The following is a 25290-nucleotide window of genomic DNA, read 5'->3' on the forward strand; positions in this document are numbered from 1 at the left end:
TATAGTTCTGATGTTCTGCATTCAAACAGTTCAAAGCTGTTAAGATAAACCTATATGCATTCGTGTATATGTGTTGCTCTTTTATATTAGAAGTGCCGTCTTAAGCCTTCCTAACCTTACAAATAACATCACCACCAACAACGAAATGTATGACAATTATGATATCGGCAGTATCGGCATCCCTAATTAAAAGCCATGATTAGGCATTGCTTTGAGGCATTGTTGATGGCCAAATATTGGCTTCACCAGGGACAGGGATTATCAAACAGCATGCCATAAGCATGCAGCAGTATTTAATGTGTTGCATCATTGAACAATGTGGTTAAGCATAATTGCATACAAAATATATGCCAATTTTACAGCTTAAAGATGTTGGCAGGGAGAAGGAAGAGACAGCAAAGGGGAGCTCTGGTTTCCTTGTTTTGATACGGTGCTTTAGAAGGCAAATATTTATTTTATTTATTTATTTGTTTCAAGACAATGCACATTAATGAACATGTACAGCGGTACACGTAAAAATGCCAGATTGTAGCCCGGGGGTTAATTTCTATCTGTAGTCCATTAGGGCAGGTTGATGTTACAATAAAAATGACAAAGATATACAATAGAAACATTTGCTATTTACAAATACGTTGAAACAGAAAGAAAGAAAAGTAAAACAGGATAATTCATTAGTAGGATTAGTAGGTTAAACAAATACACAATTAATACACAACTAATAAGGTGCAGCATACATTTAGAGGTGGTTGCACCTTTGGTTAGTTCTTAGCCACACCTTTACCTGGCTCTTCTCTTGAAACAAAAGCCTTGAAGCCTCTGCAGGGTGCCTGAGCAGTTGATGCCTCTAACATACCCAATAGTCCAATGGATACTTATGATAACTATGATGATTAATGATTGTTAACTATGTAATACTGTGGTTTTAAACATTCATAAGAGTCATGCACTAATTATAGACGCTTCTTAGCATGAGTTATACAGTAGTTGTTAACAAAGCCTTTCAAATACTTTTAGTTTAAATTCTGCTAATAAATGCTACATGCAGTTGTTGAAAGTCAGCTTACAGTTGACAGCTTTGCTTATTTGTTTTCAAATGAAAAACTATTTTCTAATGTTTCACACATTATTGTGTCAATTCTCAGCAAAATATGAAATCCATGAGTTCAATTTCTTAAATGGCCAAACTACTGCGTTGGTGTGGGAGGACATGAATCCCTTACTGTCAGGAACACTGCAGCAACCAAAAACAAAACGTTGTTCATATTTGTCGCTGATTGCATTGACAAAAGATAAAATATCTGACAGGTTCCTTTCTTTTATTCTAATGAAATGCAAAACCTGTGGTAGGCCGTTAGAATAAAAGAATGCCTCGCTAGGTATAATTGAAAACAAAGCCAGGGGGGGAGAGGGGGGCAGTCAGCTTTGGCTTACATATGGGAGGAGAGTGAGGGAAGGACGAGAAAAGAGAAAAGCCACAGCTGTTCAATGTGGATGAAGGTGGAGGAAAGGGGAAGATGAGCGGTATGTACTTCCAGAAATACAGCCTTGACTCACCACAGATTCTTGTCTGTATGTGTTTTTCCAGGCCACGGTGGTGAGGGAGTGTTGAAGGCTCTAACGGCTCAAACTAACACATGCCCTAACGAAGAAATAAAAAGAAGCAAGGATTATAAATATTCTCAGTCTGATGCATTAGTATTCCAAACCAATAGCTCTAGTACAACATTCATCCAGTTGAATCGTTTGAGCTTGTTTCACCCTGGTAGCACTGATTTTCTTCTCTGATACTGTCTGGTTCTAGCCTGGCACCGCCCGCCTACCTACTTCCGCTCAATTTTAATTTCCCTTCAGTAGTCAGTCTAGGTCCACGGTATATTCACAGGTTTTCTCCTGCAGAGTGTTTGCCTGTCCAATCAGCAAACAGAGGGAGTGGCTTAGAACAATGACGTGCGCCAGTTTCAGTTGCAGAAGTCGGTGTATGACATATATCACGACAAAACATTATGCGATTGGTTGGCAGATCCAGAGTGGCACTGGGCAGATCCAATAGTTTTAAACTTCAACAGACACCCGCCTTCAAGTGAGGTTACGTTTGTCAATTGAGCAATTCCAGACCTTCTGTACAAATGAAATGAAAGTACAATGGTCTGGTAGGACCAGGCTAGTCTCGTTCTTCTTGCAGTGTATGTGCTTTTATAACAAATCATATCCCCTGGACATAGTAGCAGCACCATGTTTTTTGGTATATACACACAGTGTTGAAGAATAAAAATAAAAAATAAAAAACCTGAACATTTTCATTTCTCTGTCCCCTTCTCTGTCACAGGTGGAACGTGACGACTGCAGCCCCCACAACGTGACGCTGGGTTACTATGTGACCAGCGGCAAAACTGTCTACATCTCCTCCTTGGTGGTCCAGGCACTGAATGTTTACGGCTTTGACAAGCTGCTGTCGGACATCAGGCAGCACACCCCGTCGGTGAAGGCAGTTCTGCTACCTGTGGCCACCTGGGTGCCCAGTCCAAGCATTCACCTGCAGCTGAAAACAGGTGAACCAAAACCGATGATTTTTTTAATTTTTAATTTTTTTATTTATCCTCGAAAGATCAATTGAGGGTGTATTGGCCATTTGTCCTCTATAAAACAATAACTTGAAAATAAAGAAATCAAACAAAACAACGTAATAAAAATGGCCACTGAGGCACTGGGGGGACGAATCGTACGCAGGGTAGGGAAAAAGAGTCCACTGTCCAGTCGGGAACTTTGTGTTTTTGATGGTTTATTGTCTGGATGTTACAAGCAAACAAAGCACATTTGTCTCTCTCCTGTATCTGGTAAAAAACCATGACCCTACCCAGTGCCTATCTAACACATGCCCGCCTCCCTCTATATATAGGCACCTGGTGCGCCACAGCTGGCCACTAATTACAAACAAAAGCATAAATAAACTCAAATTAACTTCAACTAATAATGCAAACAAGAAATTAAACATTAAATAATCAAATTAATCTATATCAGGCCAACAAACTACACAAATGTTTTTATAATTAAATCGGACAACTGAATAGCTCCAACAGAGGGAGTGACCCTCATTTACTATGACGTTGAGTAAAAAATTACGATACACACACAAAACACAATGCAAATACACAAGCTGACAAAGAGACAAAAACAATTGAAACGTTCAGATCAAATGGGTGAAGCTGAACATAGCCTCACCAAAACAGATACAGGCAGAGTGGGGCTGATTCAAATTAATATGTTTAAATTTCTTAACGGATATGAGGGTATTCATTTTAATTTGATGCTGTAGGTTGGTTTAAATAGCATTAGACAAGAGATCAGCCTTTACATAACAACATCTAACAAAAAAATGGCCGGATTGAGTGAAACTGTAGTGGTAAAGGATGACGTGGTGAAATAGCAGAGATTAGAGAGAATATGAGCAGAGGGAGAGCAGAGAGATAGAACATGCAGTCAGAGTCATTGTACAGGGAGAGAGACTCTGGGGAAGAGTAGAGCCGAGACACATTTTGAAAATTCTGATTTCATGTCTGCTTCCCTTGACTCTTCTCTGATACCTTCAATCCCATACAAACTCCTATGATTTTCAAAGCACCGGCAAATTAGTGCATCCATTTAGTCAGCCTCTTAAGCCACATTTCTTCGTGCGCACACACACACACACACACACACACACACACACACACACACACACACACACACACACACACACACACACACACACACACACACACACACACACACACACACACACACACTTTAGGATCTAAAATGAGTCTTGTGGGAACAACGGTAGGAAAATCAGTCATTTAAAAAGATACATGTAGAGCTTAAATTCCTCAACTTTTTTTTTTATATTCGTTTTGGTCCAGTGATGGATGCAGCCCACCGTTCAGAAGTTCAGACTTGTAGATTTTGCATTGGTGTTGTTGATTGAATTAAGTTATTGATTCACCATTTTCTTTTAAGGCTTTCTTTCATACTGCCGCTGGGAGACGTCATAGTGAGACATTCTCAAAAACTTAGTGGCCTTTCACCAATGGGGAAACAAGAAGTAAATGTGCCCTACCCCTCAACATGGTCACATAACATTTTGCATCACTTGTAATGTGATGTATTATGCAGAAAAGACTATTCCCACGTTGGTGTGCAGCTGTGTGTGAAGTAGTCACTTGGAGCAAGAGCAAAAAAATCCATTTCTGGCTTGTTCAGCTCATAAACCATAAATACACAGTGTATGCCAATTCACCATTCTCAGTGCAATTTGCATAGGATTTACCAAGTGGGTCAACACTGTTTGTGCCTGCAATGTGTTGCAGACTAGAAGACTAGTGGAGAATAAAGAGACTTTTTTTGGGGGGGAGATGTAGCTTGCACGCATAAGCACCACCGCGTTTGAATATAGGTCAGAACATTGTATTTGTTCCATCTCTCCTGTATCCCAGTCCTTTTTAGGGATTTTGTAAAAAAAAAAAGACTGCAGGAAGACAGAGTGCAGGGAGAGAATGGAGGGTGGCTGCGGTATAGGACCTAGACACCATTAATAACAGCACCCTTAATCTGCTGATGGACTCAATATTGTTCTACCTGTGTGTGTTCTTTCTTTGTCTCACTGCATAGGTTCATAGGTCTACTGTCATTGATACTAAAAACAGATACAGATTTTTAGATACAACTGAAGCTTCTGGAGGAAATCTAAACAGTAATAGAAAACAATTGATATACAAGTAGGGGTATTTCTTAAACTCAAAAATAGCATTTGATACTATTGATCGTGGCGTAGCACTTTAGAAATACACTTTACATTGTTCACTAACAGTTCCGTACATTACTACTCTTGTTGAAGTATAGGATGGATAAACAAATAAAACCCAGATCTAATATATATGCTTCAAGAAATAGTTTGAAAAAATGTAATCAAGAACCGATGAAACCATTGTAAATGCAAGACTTTGTTGATTTTTAAACAACACAAGTTATGTATAATGTGATGTCAATAAGAAAGTACCAATTTACAGGACGTAATTGCATTTTTTTTTATATCCCCCCCTTCCCCCAGTGTTAAGATTTGTGGGCCCAACAGACAACGTCTACTCCTGCAGTTTCGTCCAGATGTTAGAGCAGAGGCTGGAGAACGCATTCGATGAGGCTCAGGACAAAGTGCTGGAGACCTACAACAGGCTCATAGTGGAGGTACTGCTGTACATGGGTTAATGGAGGCTACATTGCAGTGTATGTGTGTGTCTGTCATTTGCACCTACTTGAATGCTAATCATGCTAATATGAATAGTAAAGCCAGTGGTACAATTCTGGACACAACAACAATACCAGCCCTCTAGATGGTTGGCTCACTGTTGCTCCACAGCACCAGTGATTTACTACAAATGAACACAGAAAATTGCACGGTGATTTTTCAATAATAGGTCACAGAAGTCAGACAGGTCTGGTAGCAACTTACACGGAAAGGAGGGAGTGACTGTAGCAAAATATAATGGTTTACTTCTGGAGAGACAATCGTTGTTCATTCTTCTACTGTGCTGTTATATCTTTCAAACCCTTTCCTTCATTTTTATTGCTTTTGCTCTCTTTCTCTCTTACTGTCAAGGTATTATCATGACTCTAGGATATACATGTACACGCTAACATCATCATAAAGTAGGTCTCGGCAAGCTGAGACAGATATAGGGCCCGTTCATATTTCATCCTCTGAAATATTAACGCTCGTGGAGGAATGTGATGGGAATTCCTCGTATCTGGTATATATCATCCACTTAACAATGGTGACTCAGTCCCATTATTTTCTGGTCTTATTATATATATAAAAAAACATTGTTCATTTAAAGAGTCATACTGTGTCTTGAGCTCGTCTATGCATCTTTTATGGGCAGCTGAGACATGTGGTATAATACCATAAGTTATTTCCGTATGAACGTTTGAATTATACATGTTTCCGGTGCTGCCTGTTTGTGTGTTTTCTATGAATGAAGAATTTTTTTTTCTTTCTAATATTGCACCACATAGTAACATTTTACAATTGGCTGATTCAAATCAAATATTAAACTAATGTGTTTGTGTGCTGCTGATGCACAGATCCAGAGTGTGTCCCAGGAGTCTGGCTCTCCATCGGTCTCTGTGGTGTATGTGGTGAAGAACCAGGATGAGGTTCTCAATGGGACCATCTCTAGTGGTCTCCTCAACCAGCTGACTGCAGAGCTGGTGGGATACTTCCTCTTCTACCCACCCCTGGTCATCGCTGAGCGTAAGTAAAACCATGTTTTTTTTTAAATATGTCAAATCCTGCGTTCTTTACATCCATGTTTGCAATTTTACAGTCTGCTTCTTACTTATCTCTGTTGGCATAGCAATATGTCATGTTTGCAATTTGCTGCCAACAGTGGAATAGCTTGAAATCGGCAGCAGGAAAGTTTATCAGGTTGCCCGGCTGTATATGTTCAATGTTCTTAAGTTGCCAGTGCTCTGAACCCTCTTTAACTGCCTTGTCTACTGCCAAACTGCACATACAGTATGAGAGAAGAATGTTGTGACTCCCCTCTGCTGGCTGGGCTGATGTTAGTGTTCCCCGATGAGGAATATTTTCCCCTGTGGTATCTAGCCATGCAGATATTTTTGGTTTCATTTAGTAAATCTTGGTCAACTGACCCTTAAAAGTTTGTGTGTGCAATTCGCTCAAAAGCAGGTTTGTAACGTACCAGTGAACATACATTGTCAGTATTTAATTTCATGTTTAATCCAAACACATCTGATTACTGAATAGCTTGCCATTTACATACAATGAAAGGTCATATTTATATGCGAATAATTCAATCATTCAAATCAGGTCATTGGGCAATTTGCCTGGATATTGGGAGCAGCCAGCAGCTACATGAGCTGGCATCACAGCTTGTGGACATTTTCAGCCTTCCCTCATTGCTCATTTCCAAGCAATCTCTCCCACAAAGGAGCTCCTTTGCTCTTACAAACACATACACATGAAGACTTGGCTATTGTTAACCCAGAATTAATGGTGTCAAGCCAACTAATTGTGGTTCAGTCAGGGTGCTAAATACTCATCCACTATATGTAGCTCCTAGCCATCTTTTTAGAGGCAGGACAATTGCTGGACAATTCAGACACACAGTGCTGGAAGTGAAAATTAAAATAAGACATTTATCTGTGGACGAGGCATGTGGCTCTGACAGCAATATCAAATTTGTTTATGTCTCGCTGGATGCCATACCTGATCTTTTTGTCAGCTTATTTCCATATAGGGGAAGGTGGGGTGATTTGTGCAACTTTTTACTCAAAGTGATTTTAAAGTGAGGCCTTGACAGTTATGTCTCCAACTCAAATATGTACATATATTTCAGGATGTTGTGCATCCCTGGCAATAAAAACTTTGGATCTGGAATAAACTGTTTAAGAAATATAGCTTTCGGAAAAAAAGTTGTCTTGTCGCACAAATCACCCCACTACGTGGGGTGATTTGTGCGTCATTGTGTCACAATGACAAAGTCACCATCATCATCTTTCTGGCCATCTGAACTCTCATCAGTGGTGTCGTTAAGTGGAATTGAGATGTCACTCTCTTCTGAGCTACTGTAGACAATCACTTTCTTTTGGTGACCAGCGTATACAGCCATGCCACTGGCACAACTCTCAGAAATGTACTTTGCACTAGTTGCTCCGTGCTTGTGGAACCAACTGCCACCTGACAAATGTGATTCCCCCTACATTTCTGCCTTTAAATCAAGGCTCAAAACCCATATGTACACCCTGGTGTTTCCTCCCCATTAACCTCTGCACTACTTACTTACCTCTGCACTACTATCTGTGTTTATGTGGATGTATGGGCTTTACGTCTTTTATTTTGGTTATTGTTATTTTACCTTCATTGTTTACCTACTGAATGCACTATGTACAGCACTTTGGGCAGTGCAAACTGTCATAAATGTGCTTTTATAAATACATTTTACTTACTTACTTACTTATAACTCACCCAGGCCCTTGCGCACAAATCACCCCATCCCCAGAATTTTGGATAATAGGCATGATGCAGCAATTTAGGGTTGACATTGTGCTAACTATATAGACTCAAAGTGTAGCATACCAAAGCACTAAAACATGTGTCAAATGTTTTCAAACGTGTCTATAATTGTTCAGACACAATAATCAAAAAACCTTGATCATGGAAATTTTACTTTGAAAGGCAAAACACAGTTTTTTGAGCTTAAATGTGCTTATATCTTATTCCTTGTGTCTTCCTTCTTTACAGGATGAGTCAAATGGATGGCTCTTCTTAAATATGTGGTCACATTTCCAATTTCTTCCACGGTTTTCTAGAAACAAGGGGTTTTGCAACTTCCAAAATGCACAAATCACCCCACCTTCCCCTACCTAAAAAACAACACTATGTGTCTTCAAGGTCAGAAAAGATGGGAAAGCATAATATGTCCCCTTTAATGTCAGTATGTCAGTATTCATTAATAGTTGAAAAGGTGAATATTGGGGGGCTCTTGGCGCAGTGGGTAGAGTGTCCCCGCCCAGGCCTTGCAGCAGACCCGGGTTCGAGTCCCGCCCGGGTCAGTTCTCTGCATGTCTTCAGTTGGTCAACTCAGAGCGGGTTGAACTCAGAGTTTGTCCACCCTGCCTCTTGAAACACCCCTCTGAGCTTAAAGGCTATAAAAGAGTTTTGCATTCAGAGCTTTATTTTAGTCTCGAAAGTCTCACCAGACAGAGGGTTGGAAGTAAGATGAATGAATACAGATAAATATATTTAAAAAAAAAATTAAAACAGAAGTAAAACCCTTATAGATGAGCCACTCGGGCCCTGTTTGTATTCCATTCCATCCTCCATTGCCATCTGTGAGATTTGGAAAGGGCAAACAGCTGTACAGCGCCTAGCGTCTGAATCATGCCGTAGGCAATCTGTTGTCCGTGTCCCCCGAATGAGCTTATTTTAGCCTGGTGAGATTAGATTAGTATCTGTTTGTGTGTGCTCTCAACACCCAAAGGGCTAAAACATCACACTTTACATGGTCTCATCCCTGCAGTTCCCTTGTTTATTTTTTTGTTTACTAACCATGAAACCATAAGAAGATTATTATATACTAATACTAAATGATACTGTAGATTCATGAAAGAAAGTCATAATATCTTAATCTTATTTTGAATGATTAGATTTATTCTTAGATTTTAACCATCCTGTGAAGAATCCTTAGCCGTTGATTATTACACTTATTTAAAGTCTTGTTTTTTCTCCCAAAAAAAGCTAGAATTACTTTTTCCCGGTCCAAGAAGCCCATGGACAATAGGTTCTGACTGAACTTGTGTGAAAATGTTTTGCCAATAGCAGAAACATAATGAAGTATACAATGAATAGTTTGCATCTCCACTGTGTATGTCTACTAGATTCCAATATTAGCTCAATGCAGATAAGGTAAGGCAGTATACGGCAGCCTATTGATGAGAAGAACACTTCATGGATGTTTAATAATGCGCAAGTCCTACACAACTGGTTGTTAGGGGAAGAAAATGTGTGATCTTTACAATTTGAATGAAGCTTGAATCAGGTATTGGTAGTAAAGAAAAACACATTTGTTATTAGTTTGAAATAATGATGGTTGGCGAAATTCTAAATTTTTCTTAAGATCAATAAAAAAAGACATAAAAAGACAAAGATACAATGAAAGCAAGTAGCCAGAGTGTGAATGCCAAAGGCACGCTGTTGAAGTGGGCTGACAAATGTCTTTATCACCATGGACATAAACACTGTAGTTTATTTTGACTCACATACATGCATGCAGTATTGCTGCTGGAAATACTCAGTAGAGCACCTAATGTGTATTAATCTGCTGCTTATAATATAGTCCCTGTGGCTGTTTACTCCTATTTGAGGGACATTTACTAAAACCTATAGTGAGCAGCTGGTTAGGACTTTTTTAATACAATTTAAACAATAGTTTTTAAGAAACCTTTCTGAAGATGTATATCTTCCATAAGAATGAGTTCTTCAAAACAGGGTGTGGAATCACAAAGTACTGTATGATGGACAGTCAATTCTTTCTTGTTTTTTTTTTAAAGCATTTGTTGAAAAAATACAGAATACCATCCACTCTATCCTTTAAACCTATCATCTTAACTTCTTACTTTTTTTCCCTCTCTTTTTTTGGATTATGCAACCGAAATTTTCCAGCTGCTGTGTTAATGAAACGAACGCCCTGGATTTGTCGGCCCGTTGAACTGAATTCCCTAAAGTGCACTGAATGCATCTGAGCCTTAACAGTTCAGTTGCTGTGTGTCTGAAGTGTTTATGTGAGCTTATGTGCAGTTTAAGTCGGAGAAGTGACTCAGTGAATGTACATTGTTCTCATGTACAGAAGCATCAGGGAGGCAGCGGCAGACAAAACAGACAGTAACAAACCGATGGTGCTGAGCAGAAACACCGGTGGTATTAACAGCTATACTGGCTGCTGCTGCAACCCCATTGACTCCAGCTAAACACAACTCTAGGCAGAGAGCCAGCACGGAGGAGTTAGGTGGAGGCAGATGGCGAAACAGGCAGATGGGAAATGAAGAGAGATGGTTTGACGGATGAACAGGGCACAGAAAGAGGGCCGATGCAATGATGGGCTGGATAAAGACAGAAGGAGACAGTTAGCTGGATGGAAGGGAACAGGCGTCTTTAGGAAATGAATAGACAGACAAGTACACAGGTGGAGAAAGAAGCAGGTACTACTGAGGCAGGCCGGCATACAGACAAGGGTGAGAGCTGGACAGAGGATTTAGACAGTAAGAGGTAAGAAAGTAAAGGTTTGCAATGAAATCTGACAGGGAGTGTTTAATCAGATGTGTATCCTCCTTGCCCTGGTCCAATGCTAAAAGTATCCTGCTCTGCTGTTCTGCACAAAAACATACCCCTGTACCATTTACGTGGCTTCCATGAATTCCAAAAAAATAATCATGTCTAGACTTGACTCACATGTATTTAAAAAATAATTATTATTTAATTGGTATCTTGAAAATGTACCTATTAAAAGCACATTAGCAAGTTTAATATATTTCAAATGCTTATGTTGATGCTTTGAAATAAAAAATCTTTTTTTTTATACTTGTTTCTCTTAAACTCCGCACTGCCAGTCACATCCTGGATGTATCCACAAAACAGGCAGCACTGTTTTCAACATAAAATACTACCCCAAGAGAAGCTTTTCCAAATGATTTCTTAACCCAAGCATGAAAATGTTGGATTTGCAGGAGGGGAAACAGGACAACTAGAGCTGCATGCAAGGGACAGAAAGACCTCAGTTTCCGTGTAAATCAGTTTATCATAGTTTTGTTTAAAAGCCTTTTCTAAAAAAAATGATTACTAAATGTGTGGACATGTTCCAGTCGTTCAACTTAAATGTAATTAATAATACAATTTAATTAATAATTAAATGAAAGACTATTTAATGCCTTTGCTGTCATCTTTAGTTTAAAAAAATGTCCTGTGTCCTGGTCCTGGCACATTAAAAATCTCAAGTGCACTTTGGAGGTCTCTGTTGCCTAGCTGACGATGGACTACACAGCAGTTTGGCCAACTTCCCTGCACTCTGCACTGGATCTGCTAATCATGCTTTAGTTGCAATAATATATAGTAGTGCATGAGTTAAAGTTGCAGGAAAGCAAAAGAAAAATGTCGCCCGTGAACGTTTTGCCACTTGACTGATATGTTCAGTTAGGTTTATTTATATAACGTACAATGTTACAGAGGGGGCTTAATAGTTAATCCAGCCTCAATTGTAGTCAACATTCTAACATTTTAAGGTATGTTTGTAAGAAAATAATACATACAGAAGCACTTGGAAATGTTGAAAGTGAAGTATATTTGAAATTTAGGAAATGTGTTTCAAATTGGTTTTGTAAATGTTTTGAATTGAAACGTCATTTCTCTCTTTCTCTCTTCAGCCCTTGAATACCATAATCTCAACACGTCGATGGCGACCAAGAACTATTGGGTGATAACTGGTAAATTGCTCTTGTGCACACACCCACACACCCACACACACACACACACACACGCACACACACGCACACACACACACACACACACACACACACACACACACACACACACACACACACACACACACACACACACACACACACACACAAGTGCTACTGGGTGATCAGCGGCAATCAAGGGCTGTATCGATTGGACAAAACAGCAGTTAGTGGAATGGTGTAGCACCCTGCAGTAGTGCAATTCAGCAGAATAGTATTGGCTCTCTACATTTCCCTCTCCTCCCTCACTCCCTCCCTGTCCTGACACCTCCTCCTCTGCCCCTCACCCACCAGAGCTCCAGCTCTCTGTGTGCTCACACTGTCTGCAGCCGCTCTGTTCTTGGGAAAAACCTATTGATGTATAATTCACTAGCTTCCTGACTGGGGCAGAGGGAGAGATCACTTCACATCACATCACTGTTGGGTGTGATGGATGTCAAAGTGCGTGTGTGTGTGTGTGTGAGAGGGGGGGGGGGTGGTGCTGTCCACTGCTCCCTCTCACTTATAGCCTCTAGTAAGAGACGTGCTCAGGAGCGAGATTGATGCAAGCACCTGAGTGAGTGTGTGTGTGTGTGTGTGTGTGTGTGTGTGTGTGTGTGTGTGTGTACTAATGTGTGTTTAGTTTTATTTATGTGTGTGTATGTGTGTATGTGTCCCTGCAGCTGTAATATAAGTTTCTGGATGAACAACCTTTAAACCGGAACAGAGAATCATCCAGTGCCCTCAAATATCCCACTCATCTTCAGTTTATTGTTTTTCTATTTCCCTCACTCCTTCCCCTTGTTCTCCTCAATGTCAATACTACTATCCATCACCCATTTTTTTTAAATCCCAACCCACCCTCGCCTGTCTACTGTCTAAACACTCTTTACCCCCCTAAATCACTCTCCTCTGCCCTCTCCTGTCTGTCCTCACAGTGATCCAGGATGTAGACAGCTCCTCCCTGGAGGCTAACTACCAGAGCTTTGCCAGCCTGATGGAGCAGCGTCTGGCTGAGCTCTTCTTAGTGGCCGGCAGGCAGGGCTCCAGGGCGGCACGGTTTCGGCGGGCCACCACCGTGGGGGGCTACACAGTACAGGTAGGTGGGAATGGGAATATTTTGTCAATGTCAATGTGTGTACTCCCAGTGCCGGTTGCTTGAAAGGTCACCTTTATATGCAAAATCTACTCGTCACTAGTACGGACTCACAAAGTATGAGAAAAAACCACCCCTCTCTCTTTTTCTCCACCTCCACCTTCAAATCTGATTGTTTCCCCATGTGATGTCAAATGGGCTGAAGAAGAAATTCAAACCATTTTAAGCAGCAATATATTTTCTAGCACAATCATTTAAACTGGTTTCAGCTATGCAATCATGAAATGGACTCAGGTTTGTGTTCATTAACACAACATAAAATTACCATGTATTACATTTTTAATTATAAATGTATCATTTTGTGCAATGCAGTTGAATGGAACACAGTGTGAATTTTCTGGGGCACCAAACAACACACGAAACGTATTAAAAAAAAGTATACAGAATCTACACAGCCTTGCTAGCTGCTCTGTGAGCATGATGTAAACATGCCGCTGCTGTAGCAGGTGTAACGATTACCTTGGTCATCAACCTAGTTTAGCGTGTCCACATGCTTACACGCATGATCGTATTGTTAAGAGAACAGCTGATATTCGTGGGAATATGAACAGCTCTGCAGACAGTTGGTGATAAGCAAATAAAAATTGACTATACACCAGATGACGGTGTTAGATCAATGATCAGGAGATTTACACAATTGTCATCCTCATTATCTGTGAAACAAAAATGTCTGTCCCAAACTCTGTCTTTACACTGGCTTCCTGTCACTCAAAGAATTGATTTCAAAATATTGATGTTGGTTTACAAAGCCCTAAATGGTTTAATACATTACTGATCTGCTGATACGTTATGAACTGTCCAGAGCCCTTAGGTCGCATACTACAATGGAACATTCTTAAGAGAGTATGGTCTCCTAACATTGAGTAACATTAGCATGGAATTGAGGTAGTAGTGTGAGATAAAGATGAGGGATTTAGTGTGATGAATCTGGAAGTAGTCATAAACAGAGAAGTACAAAGGGTTGTGTCTATGTTACACCTGCCTGATGTTCCATATTGTGCAAATGAAGACAGCGATTGACTTCTTCTCATCCTCAACGGGAAGTCACAGACGACCAGTTTAATGGCTGCAGAAAAGCGAGGGAGGGAGAGGCTTCCAGAGAGAAGGAGGGAGGGGGGGAGAACTCATCCAGCCATTTAATAACACACATCCCTCCTTTTTTTATGACACAATCAAATGACCAAGCCTTGATAAAATCCTGCGATGTGTTTGTCAAAATTAAAAAGTGAGGCATTTGATGTACGATGAAAGGAAATTGAGATTTTTAAATTGACTCCGCAGTTATCTCGTCCTGATCAAAGCTGCTGAGCGCATTCATAATTTTTATTGGACCACTGTTGATGTCGCAAATTCTATCAGTGTGGAGTTTGGAAGAAATCTGGCTGTAGATGATGTACTGCTGTACTTGCTTACTTTAAAATAAATGATAACCAAGTTTTGTCAAGAGTTAATATTTTATTGTAGTGGTTTTCTATAAGCACATAGTCTGATGGAAAACACCTTTTTAATTTTTTTACACAATGCCATTATGAACTGGAGATATCGTTAGCCTGATAGCATAATTGCCAAAATCACTTTTACTCTACATCTACTCTATTTTACATCTACTCTACTCTACATCTACTTTACCCTACTCTATAACCCTTAAAATATGACTTAGGCAATTATGCTATTAGGCTAACGAAAAGTAGATGTAGAGTAGAGTAGATGTAGAATAGAGTAGATGTAGAATAGAGTAGATGTAGAGTAAAAGTAGAGTAGAGTAAATATGATTTAGGCAATTATGCTATGAGGCTAACGATATCGGACTCTTCATTCATCCTTCTCCAGATGGTGAGCATGCGGCGCCTGCCCGGTCCCAAGAATCCAGCCGAGATGACATACTACGTGCAGCTGAACGGAGCAGCCATCACTGGAAGCACAGCTGCCAAGACCCTCAGCAGTCTGGACTCCCAGACCATGGCTCTGACACTGGGATACTTTGTACAAGTGCAAGCTGATCGTAAGATAATTTTTTTATATAAATATATATCTTACTCTTACATTATCATATCTCATACGTGTCAATGTCAGAGTTCCATGAGACATACTTCAATGTGAGTATGAATTTAACAGGACAGAGTAATGCAGCTCTTTAAGGCCTCTCGGTCTAAAACTAAAAACTGAGTTACGGACTCGAAACTCAATGCAAACCAATAACATATGCTATTAATAGTTTCTTAGTTTAATTCACAATATAACTGCGTTCTGTATAATTTAAAAAATCAATAAATATTGAATAACACACTCTTAGTAATGACTTAAGGGGTAAATTTAGTATTAGACCTATTTGAAATACAATGATCAAAATCGGTGTGGTTGATAGCCTGACTTTTTAGTTCCTAGTACGGATCAAGCTCTACCAACCCTGCAGTTCTCATCCTGCAGAAAAATAGCATATTTTAATAACCCCCTCCACCTTCTAAACAGTGGATCCTGCACACTATTGGACCTCATGTTGTTTATATTCATTATTCCAACCTTTCTAAATGGATTTGAAGTGCAAAATACACACTCTCCAGTAATTGCATTTGGTCACACTGTGGTCGTTCGTACTGATTTACGCCGGCTACAGAAATAATTAGAAATAAAAAAAGGAACAGTGCACTATGTGGACATATTATAGATGCACAGTGAAATCACAGAGCATATTTCTTATTCAGCAGAGCGACACCGTGCTACTGAAAACCATCCCTAGTATAACTGCTCCTTAGGGTTTATCTGCTGAGCTCAAGCGTAACAGACTTGGCTTACTATAACATTGTGTAGCATGTGGTGTTTTTCATACATTACTACAGTATAAGGCCCTATGCATCCAATAAGGCTTTAGAATGTAAATAAAATTGAAATTAAACCTTTGAAAATTGAACATCAAAGATTGTGTTTCTATACATATTTGATGTTTACTTCCAAAGATTGTATTTGTATATTTCTCTTTCAAAATGGTTTCCAGTGAGCGTCTCCCCCAGGCAGTGGGATGTTCATATACTGTGCAGCTGCTGAGGAGGACAACGTGTACACTCGCACCTTTTCTTCCTTCAGAATCTATAATTAACAAACCTGAGATACCACCAAAGCATCAGCAGCCTTCACAGCTTATCCTAACAGTGTTCAGGCTGGGAACAGAACACTGTGTTCGTGTAAACTCATTTAGTTTGAAGTGCACTAGTCCTTCAAATTAAAAACATTTCCCTTGAGGCAGACTGCTCTGTGATAAGGCAGCCCAAAGAAACAAGCTATTAGAAAAGATATTTGAGTACCGGTAAAAACTTTACAAAAGGATTTTGCATGCTGTGTCCCTGCCATTTGAATGAATAGTTTGAGATTTCTTAGGAAATACACTTATTTGCTCTCTTGCTGACAACAATATGAAGCTACAGCCAGAAAACGACACATTTGGCCTGGCTCTGTCCAAAGTTAGCAATATGTGTCAAAACAGCCAGTATGGTGGGGTTGGTTACCTCTTGGTTCCAGCCCCTAATTGGTTTTTGATGGTAGTCAAATAATACAAATATATTAATTTGTAAATGTACAATGTCCATTTTTTATTAATACACCAACCCAAGTTAAAAGCACATTATGTTTTTTTGTTAGACTCATGACATTATGATAGACAAACGTGCACCTTCTCAAACATGCACCTTTTTGGACAAGGCTACTCCAACATCATATATATATATTATTTAACATATTCTTAAGAAAATATTGAGTGTACAAAATATAAATGAATAACCCACTTTTTTCTTCACATGACTTTACTGTACTTCTTCAGCCCATAATAGTGTCTGCAGTCTTTCCTCAGGTAGCAGTCAGTAAGCTGTACGGTGCCTGACAGGCCACAGTCAAATTAAAAGTTTTGCAAATCCCTCACTGCTTCGCTCATTGCTCTGAGGGCACATTCATAATTGAAAGGCTCAGATGAACTTTTGACAGATTTGACAGTAGGAAGATATTGTTTGGAAAGATTAAAGTGAGTACTGTAAATCTAAACTGAAAGATTAAAACACGACAGGGGAATAAACAAGGATTTTGAAAAGACAGACAGACATGCACAGCGGAGTTCACGCCGTTGTTTGATCGGACAGAGACATGAGTGAGTTTTAGCGTTGCAACAAGGGCGGATTAAGTTTGATCTCCAGATAGATCCAGGGGAGCTGTTTTCCCCTGCTTCCATATGCTAAGCTAAATTAATCGCCTGCTGGCCCTAGCGCCATACACAAACAGCAGAAGAGTGGTATCAATCTTAAGCATATACATCCTGTATATTGCAGAACTATGATACTGTATAATATATGTAATGTGTCTATCTTGTAGTGTTATTGACCCATTACAGGGTCACCTAAGGTGGGTTTTCATCTTTCCTATCGTAAAGTTCAGCTGAAAAAACTTGGGTGGAAATACCAACAATTCTAATAAATAGTTTAAATGTCTGAAAAAGTCTACTGTATGTACTTGTGGGAGGTGGAAATGTTGGTGTATGAATGAAAGAAAATGCATCAAAGGGTAGGGTTAGGGTTATGCTCAAAGCACAATGGCAAGCAAGTACATTCAGCAAAAAAAGAAAGAAAACTGTGGTTAAATATTGCACTATATTTGTATTGGAGAGAGACCTAGCACAATGAGATACTGATGGACTGAATACCCTCCAGTTCATCCCTCCTGTCTCCCATGTTTGGTCACTGTCTTTTTATGTTTCTTGGCAACTGTAAACATAATTTTGTTGCTCTGAAACATGTGCAATTAAAAATAAAGTTGATTGATTGATTGATTGATTGATTGATTGATTGATTGATTGATTGATTGATTGATTGATTGATGAATATTATGTGTATGTCTTGTAGCTGTGGTAAAGACCCCGCCCAGTAACCTGTGGATCATGGCTGTCCTCACGCCTCTCTTCCTCTTGGTGGTGGTCATCGGCATGGTGGCCTTCATCCTGTGTAAGAGGAACAGAGTCATCTTCAAAACCGGCGCCTTCAGAAACTTCAAATCGCGCTCCAAGGTGAGGCCATCAAACTTTATTTTTCTCCAACGTGGTCCCTTTCTCCTGCTTCTTTTTTTTTACTTCCTTATGTTCCTTCTGTTGTCTTTTTTTCTCGTTCTATTCTTTGTTCTCCCTGATACTCACTGATTTTGACCAAAAAAGTGATTTTGACGACAAGCGTTCTCCAGAATCGCCGACTCCACCTTTAAGTCTCACCCTTAAAATGTTCAAACACACTGCTTTACCTTAACGCATTTGAGAAACTAGTTCTACAGTTTACACACATACAGATTACATAACCCTGTTCTGTATGAGTGACTCATCATCACACAGCAAACCGATTGTGTTAAGATGTTGCTTCAGGTCACAAAAAAACTGAATCTCATCCGTGCAGGCCTCACTCATTAGTTTTCTCGCTGCCCAATAGCCCGTGGTCATTGCTAATCATGCATACTGCTAGACTAATCGGCAGAGGAGGAAAAACAGGCAGGGCTTAGTGTACTGGAAGTCAACCTTAGGGTAAATGTTGGCCCTTTCACTCGCTATCAACTCATTTGCGGTTAGATTACAAAACCCGATCCTCTCAAATGAGGATGTGGGCAATGGATCGCTGCCAGTTGGTTTGATCATGTCAGATTGTTCTCAACAGCACAACAGCTGCTTGTGCCACTGCAGTCAGTCGAGTGGTAAACAACAAGCGATGAGCCGACCTGCCGCGTTCCTTCTGAAGAGGCTGCTTGACATCGGCTCTGTTTTAGTTTGGTATTCCAGTGTCCTAGATGTATTTTTTCATGTTTATTTTTCATGGTAAGACTTCCTCTCAACTGAGAATTCCTGTTATTGGCTACACATTATCGGGAAAAAAAAGTGTTCTAGATATGTTGTTATTAAGGTCAAGCTGTTGACACAAACTTTTGCATAACCAGCAATGGAATCTCCCTGAAGCTATGAATAAACCAATACATGGAATACATCTTGCTCTGGATCAAAGGAGACTTCAAAAAAGAGCTTTGACCAAGAGTAAAATATTCTCTCCCCGAATATAAAAAAAACTATCTCTACAAATACGGTGTTTCTGATGATCCTGACATGTATCCCAATGGAGCAAGACATTATATATTTGTGGGAATTAAAATGTAGCCATGCTTTTTTTGCTGTTCTGCATAAGAGAAATACAATTGAAGCAGTCAGATGTTTAGGTGCGACAGTGACTGGTGTTGCCTGTCAAATCTTTATCAATTAGGCAAAACATTTCATAATCACTCCTGAAAGGATGAATATAGTTGCAACTTCAATTATGATTCTGTAAAAGTAGGTTACTCACCAGGTTGAAATATGGGAACATGGCGACATTGTGAAAGCACTCAAAGGGCAAGAAATAATGTCATACTAAATGATCTGAAGTACTTTATTTTGAGTTAAAAGGTCATTTTGACCTGCTACACCGCCCACGTCTGTCTATCGGGGTAGTTGCTGTCGCAAGCAACAGGAGGAGCAACGTTGTCTGCTTTGTTCAGAGCAAGGGAGGACACAATTTTCTTGCAGTTTTCAGGTTAATGGGTGAGGTCAACATGACATCGGCTTTGTCGCACAAATGATTTACTTTACCACAGACACACACACAATTATGCAAACCTGATTTGAATCAAATTGTATTCAGGAATGCAAAAAATGACTAGAAATTTTTTGATTTACTTTCATTCACCTATGTCACATGTGTCAAACTCGAGGCCCGTGGGCCAAATCCGACCCATTTCAATCTTGAATCCGGCCCGCATATCAATTTAGTCATAATAATAGTAGCAATAATTTACTTAATTTGGTGTGTTTGGTGAGCATTTTTATCAACATCATAATCAAAATAGTGATGGCAACACTATTCTATCCTCTCCACTCCTCTCCTCTCCTCTCCTATCCTCTCCTATCCTATCCTATCCTATCCTATAATTTCCTATCTTTTAATTTCTCATCCTCTCTTATTTCATTAATCCCACCCTGACTTTTTCCCTCTGACTCTCTCCCTGTTTAGACCTCATATCGAAGGGAGAACAGTTACCACCACCAGGTATTCACTATGACACTGGTTAGGTGGATAACTGACTGAATGACTGAATTTGCTATTGTAGTAATGAATGAGTTGCTGCTTGGTCCGATGTTTTTAACCGGATGACTGTATTGAACAACCATGGTGTACACCTGCCTTGTCTGCTGCCTTATTATCTGTATGCGCTGCCTGTGTCGTTGTTGCTGGGGAAAAAAATCTTGCATGTGGCTATACTGTGATGTGGACAGGACTTATCCCCAGTCCCCCTCACTGGCTCTGGGAGATCAATAGGAGGAGAGAGGGAGAGAGGAGGGGGGCCCTTGTGAGGAAAGATGGGGGATGTAAAATTCACAAGCACGTTCCTTAAGATTTAAATTGTTTTGTTTTGAGTCGATGAATTAACAAGGAGGAGCTGTCTCGTAAAGACAGGCAAATGAGCTCAATTTCTGCCGGGCGAGAAGAAGGCAGTTCGTAACACAGGGCTCGTCATAAACATGAATAGCAGAACGGGAGCTCAACCAACACCTGCAGACCAAAGCAATCTATTTTTTATTTTATTTTGTTGCATCCATAAAAAAAGTGACTTAAGCTTGTGTCATCAGCCTGGCCTGCCTCTCTGCCAGTTCCCTTCCCTTACAACTCAGTTGTTTTATCCTCTCAGATGAAGCCCCCCCTCCTCTCCACCCATAGGGGCTCAGCAGGAAACCTACACGGCCCCACAACCCAATTCTTTTTATATATATGAGGTTCTCTCCAGTGGATTATGGTAGCTACTTTTTCATGGCTAAAACCCAAAGAAGGGCACCAGTGGCCACCGACCATGGGTAATAAAGTGCTAAAATGCTGTAAACGAATAAAGAACCATGCAGAAGGCTGTACCCTGATAGTGGAGCGTGTCAGCTGTTTTGCGGGTGATTTTTATTTAACACATCTGCCGAGAGACGAAGCGAGGCAAGAGAAGGATTGGGGTGTGTGTGGGAAGTATACCTCAGTTGCCTGTATGTTCCTTTAAAGTCACATGAATACTAAAGCAAAAATAATGTGTGTGTGAGTGTGTGTGTGTGTGTGTGTGTGTGTGTGTGTGTGTGTGTGTGTGTGTGTGTGTGTGTGTGTGTGTGTGTGTGTGTGTGTGTGTGTGTGTGTGTGTGTGTGTGTGTGTGTGTGTGTGTGTGCGCGTGTGTGTGTGTGCGCGCGTCAGCCCTCGGTCACCATAAAGGACAAGCTAAAGCTGCTGATCAATCCCCTAGTTTATATACCAAGTCTGCATGTGTGTTTAAGCATTAAAGAGGGATTGTGCACAGGCCCACTCACTTCATCAGTCAGCACCGCTCCTAATGCTAACATTATTCAAAATGGCTGTTGCTCCTTCTCTGCTCTTCTTGTATTGGCGTGAACGCCTCCAAATAGCAGTCTGCCATGTGGAGTTCAATAGAGATGGAATCAGCTAAAGTAGAAGCAATCCATTCTTCCTTCGTAAGATACTCAATGGAAGTACAATGCAGTGGCTGCCATTGAAAGGCATTTTGGTACATCATGCCTCATCCTGCCCCAGTAAGAGTTTATCTGTCTGGTGCAGAATCATGTAGATTTGCTACACCAAGGCCATCTTGTTGTGTCTCATTTCACTTCTTCAAAGTCCCTATACTTTTTTAGAATCGTTACTTGTATGCAGCTCTGTGGTTCACTTCCGCCATTGGGGCCTACTGGAGCTGAATCTGAATCAATATGGCCGCAGGGGGAATAGAGCATATCTCATCCATCTGCTGTATCTCATCAAGCCGCTGTTGGCTGTTGCTGCTCTGAGTTAAAATTAGACAGAGAAGAGAAGCTTCAGTTTGAAAGTGCAGACAGGGGGAAATGAGTGTGTGTAATATGGCTGTGCGCGGCGAGGAGGGGGTCACTTCACATGGCATCTTTTAAAGTTAACGAGACGGTATGACCCTGCGTCTCTCCCTCTCACTCTCTCTCTTCTCTCCTGCTCTTTTCCTCTGTCACTCTTCTTAATGGATGTGGAGGAAAAACTCCATCCATCTCTGACAGACCGATCATAGGGCTCGAGCTGTACCAACATGTACTGTCTGTCCGCGGTCCAAATTCTTCATTAAACTCAAGATGAAAGATGGCCATTTGTTAAGTCAACACGCTGTCAGTGGGACGAGTGAAGGGACCGGTGGGGGGAGAGAGGCAAGAAGGGAGGGATTAGAAGGAAGGAAATGGAAGTATATTAGTGTGAAAAGAAGAGAGATAGAGAGAGAGAGAGAGCTGGTGCAGTAAAATAAGAGTGGTGAAATGTCAGGCGCACTTTTCAAGGTTAAAGCCCCTTGGCACTGTCATTTCTGGGGATCCATACTGTGTCTATGTATGACAGCCATTACCCATCAGCCACTGCATGACAAATAGTTTACCGTCATTGCGAAGTGAGTTCCAGGTCGTTGCTCATAAGTCACATAACCTGACACCACATCTATCGTTTGCTCCTCAACAATCCATAACCATAATGCATATTGGGTCGGGGGATATGTTTAGCACAGCACATTTAATTTACCGCTCCCCGCCTCCCTTGCCTGCTTCCCTTTGTTCACTCATTATAAACACACACACACACACACACACACACACACACACACACACACACACACACACACACACACACACACACACACACACACACACACACACACACACACACCAGCTGAAGTCTGCCTGAACCTGTGAACAGCCTGATGCCATAGGCAAATGAATGTGTGCACTCTCCATACATCTTTCACACGATGGTCACAACTGTCGTCATACATCACTTCAGTGGTTAGTAGATGCGTCACACACACACACACACACACACACACACACACACACACACTCTGAATCCATATAGTCATGCCACAGTGAGAGGACCCAATCCCTGCCCTCTCTCTCTCTCTAATGTGTGTGTGTGTTTGTGCGTGTGATTCTGTCCTTTTACAAGCATGTATCAATTTCCCGACACTCTTCCATTGCTGCAGTCACATGTGTTGGAGTTAGCTGATGGCACAGCGGTGTGTATGACTGATGAATTATTAAAAGCGCTGTCAGCCGGATGCACGCTCTGTGCCTAACCTCACATGCACTCCGAATTGAGCATGCACCATCAAATGCATTAGGCGCCCCATTTTAGAAACTGCTCGATATATAAAAGCGGAGGCAAATAGTCAGGGTTTCGTCTGCTTTGTTGTGCAACCATTAAAAAAAAAGCTCTTTCTCTTTCTCTCCCTCTTTTCTTTTATTCTCTATCCCGTAAATTCGAAAGGCATTTTTTACTTCACAAAGAACGTGTCCAGGCCTTGGAGGCTTGAGCAAAAACAAGTCTCCTGCTGCCTCTTTCTCTCTGCTTGTCTCTTTATACCAAATAACCCTGACTTCAAAGGAGTGCTGTGAAGCTAGATCGTTTATTTATTTTTCAACTTTTTTTCATTATGCCAGTCATGCTGTTAACAGACAGATAAGAACTCGTTAGGAGGAGGAGGTCCAGCCAATTACCTTTATCTGAAATGGAAGCAACTCTGCAATCTGGAGGTTTTTTATTCCTTTAATATTCAGGAGACGTGTTTCTGTTGGCTGTAAGCAACCCTGCATCTGTTCAGAGAATTATACTGCTAACTTGGAGATATGAAGTTTGTTTACTCTCTCCCTCTGGGTGCTCATGGCGACCAATACACTAGAATTGGATAAACTTTATGATATCCACAGGTTTTTTTTATTTGGGGAGAAATGGGCCATATTTCTGCATCACAATTACTTATATTTCCCCTTGTTATCAGTGTTTGTTTTGTAGTAAAGTAGTAGTTAAGCTATTGTATTCTGTGTGCCTTTGGTGCTGTTCCTGCATGTGCTTTATGTCCTGAAATTGGCTGCTTGTTGCAAATGCATCAATATGCTTTTGTGATAGACCAACACAAAGTGGCGCAAGTTGAATGAAAATGACACATGGTTTTTCAATGTGTTTTATAAATAAAAAACTGAAAAGTGTGGCGTGCAAAAGTATTCAGCCCCCCTGAGTCAATACTTTGTAGTACCACCTTTCCATGAAATTACAGCTGCAAGTCTTTTGGGGTATGTCTCTACCAGCTTTGCACATCTACAGACTGACATTTTTGCTCATCTTTGCAAAATAGCTCAAGCTCAGTCAGATTGGTTGGAGAGGGTCTGTGAACAGCAATTTTCAAGTCTTTACAGAGATTCTCAATTGGATTTAGGTCTGGACTTTGACTGGGCCATTCTAACACATTAATATGCTTTAATCTAAACCATTCCATAGCAGCTAACCTAAATCCAATTGAGAATATCTGGAAAGACTTAAAAATTGCTGTTCACAGACCCTTTCCATCCAATCTGACTGAGCTAGAGCTATTTTGCAAAGAAGATGTGCAAAGCTGATTAGAGACAAACCCCAAAAGGCTTTAAACGCAGTGAAAGGTGGTTCTACAAAGTATTGACTCAGGGTGGCTGAATACTTTTGCACAACAGTTTTTTTTTATTTATAAAAACAAATTGAAACAATGTTTCATTTTCATTCCACTCCACAATTACGCACCACTTTGTGTTTGGTCTATCACATAAAATCCCAATAAAATAAATGTAATGTGTGTGGTTGTAACATGACAAAATGTGGGAAAAAGGTCAAGGGTTATGAATACCTTTGCAATGCCACTGTAGCTTTTACCTTCAAGGCTTTTTTTGACATCTGTAATCCTTTGCCCCTTTGCCAGCCTGTCCAGGGCTTTGACTATGCCAAGAAGCACATGGGTCGAACAGGTGACGAGGCCGTCTCTGTGAACAAGGACACGCTGGTGCTGGGTCTGCCTGTACGGGACGCTCCACTCTCACTGTCACTGGATAAGAAGGTCCATCAGGATGTGACCGCCATCAAGAGGCCTCAGTCTGCTGACATACACAAAGGAGGGTAAGACTCACGCGTTTATTCATTTTATTTATTTATTTGTTTCAGGACAATGCACATCAATGAACATGTACAGCGGTACACGT

The 25290-nt window shown here is 40.6% G+C and overlaps 1 protein-coding gene across 1 annotated transcript in view; it reads left to right on the top strand.

The window, feature by feature from the left end:
• kiaa1549la (KIAA1549-like a) overlaps positions 1 to 25290 on the top strand; it is a gene marked incomplete at both ends in the record, with an annotated part of 83869 nt that overhangs the window by 37524 nt on the left and 21055 nt on the right. Inside the window, 9 exons of the mRNA XM_080028235.1 lie at positions 2327 to 2549; positions 5084 to 5217; positions 6115 to 6283; positions 11971 to 12030; positions 12984 to 13144; positions 15032 to 15203; positions 18082 to 18242; positions 20254 to 20289; positions 25014 to 25207. Of these exons, the coding sequence (XP_079884361.1) occupies positions 2327 to 2549; positions 5084 to 5217; positions 6115 to 6283; positions 11971 to 12030; positions 12984 to 13144; positions 15032 to 15203; positions 18082 to 18242; positions 20254 to 20289; positions 25014 to 25207 (1310 nt within the window). The remainder of the gene's footprint in view (positions 1 to 2326; positions 2550 to 5083; positions 5218 to 6114; positions 6284 to 11970; positions 12031 to 12983; positions 13145 to 15031; positions 15204 to 18081; positions 18243 to 20253; positions 20290 to 25013; positions 25208 to 25290) is intronic.

This window comes from Ammodytes marinus (genome assembly GCF_949987685.1).
Source record: "Ammodytes marinus genome assembly, chromosome: 5".
NCBI lineage: Eukaryota > Metazoa > Chordata > Actinopteri > Uranoscopiformes > Ammodytidae > Ammodytes > Ammodytes marinus.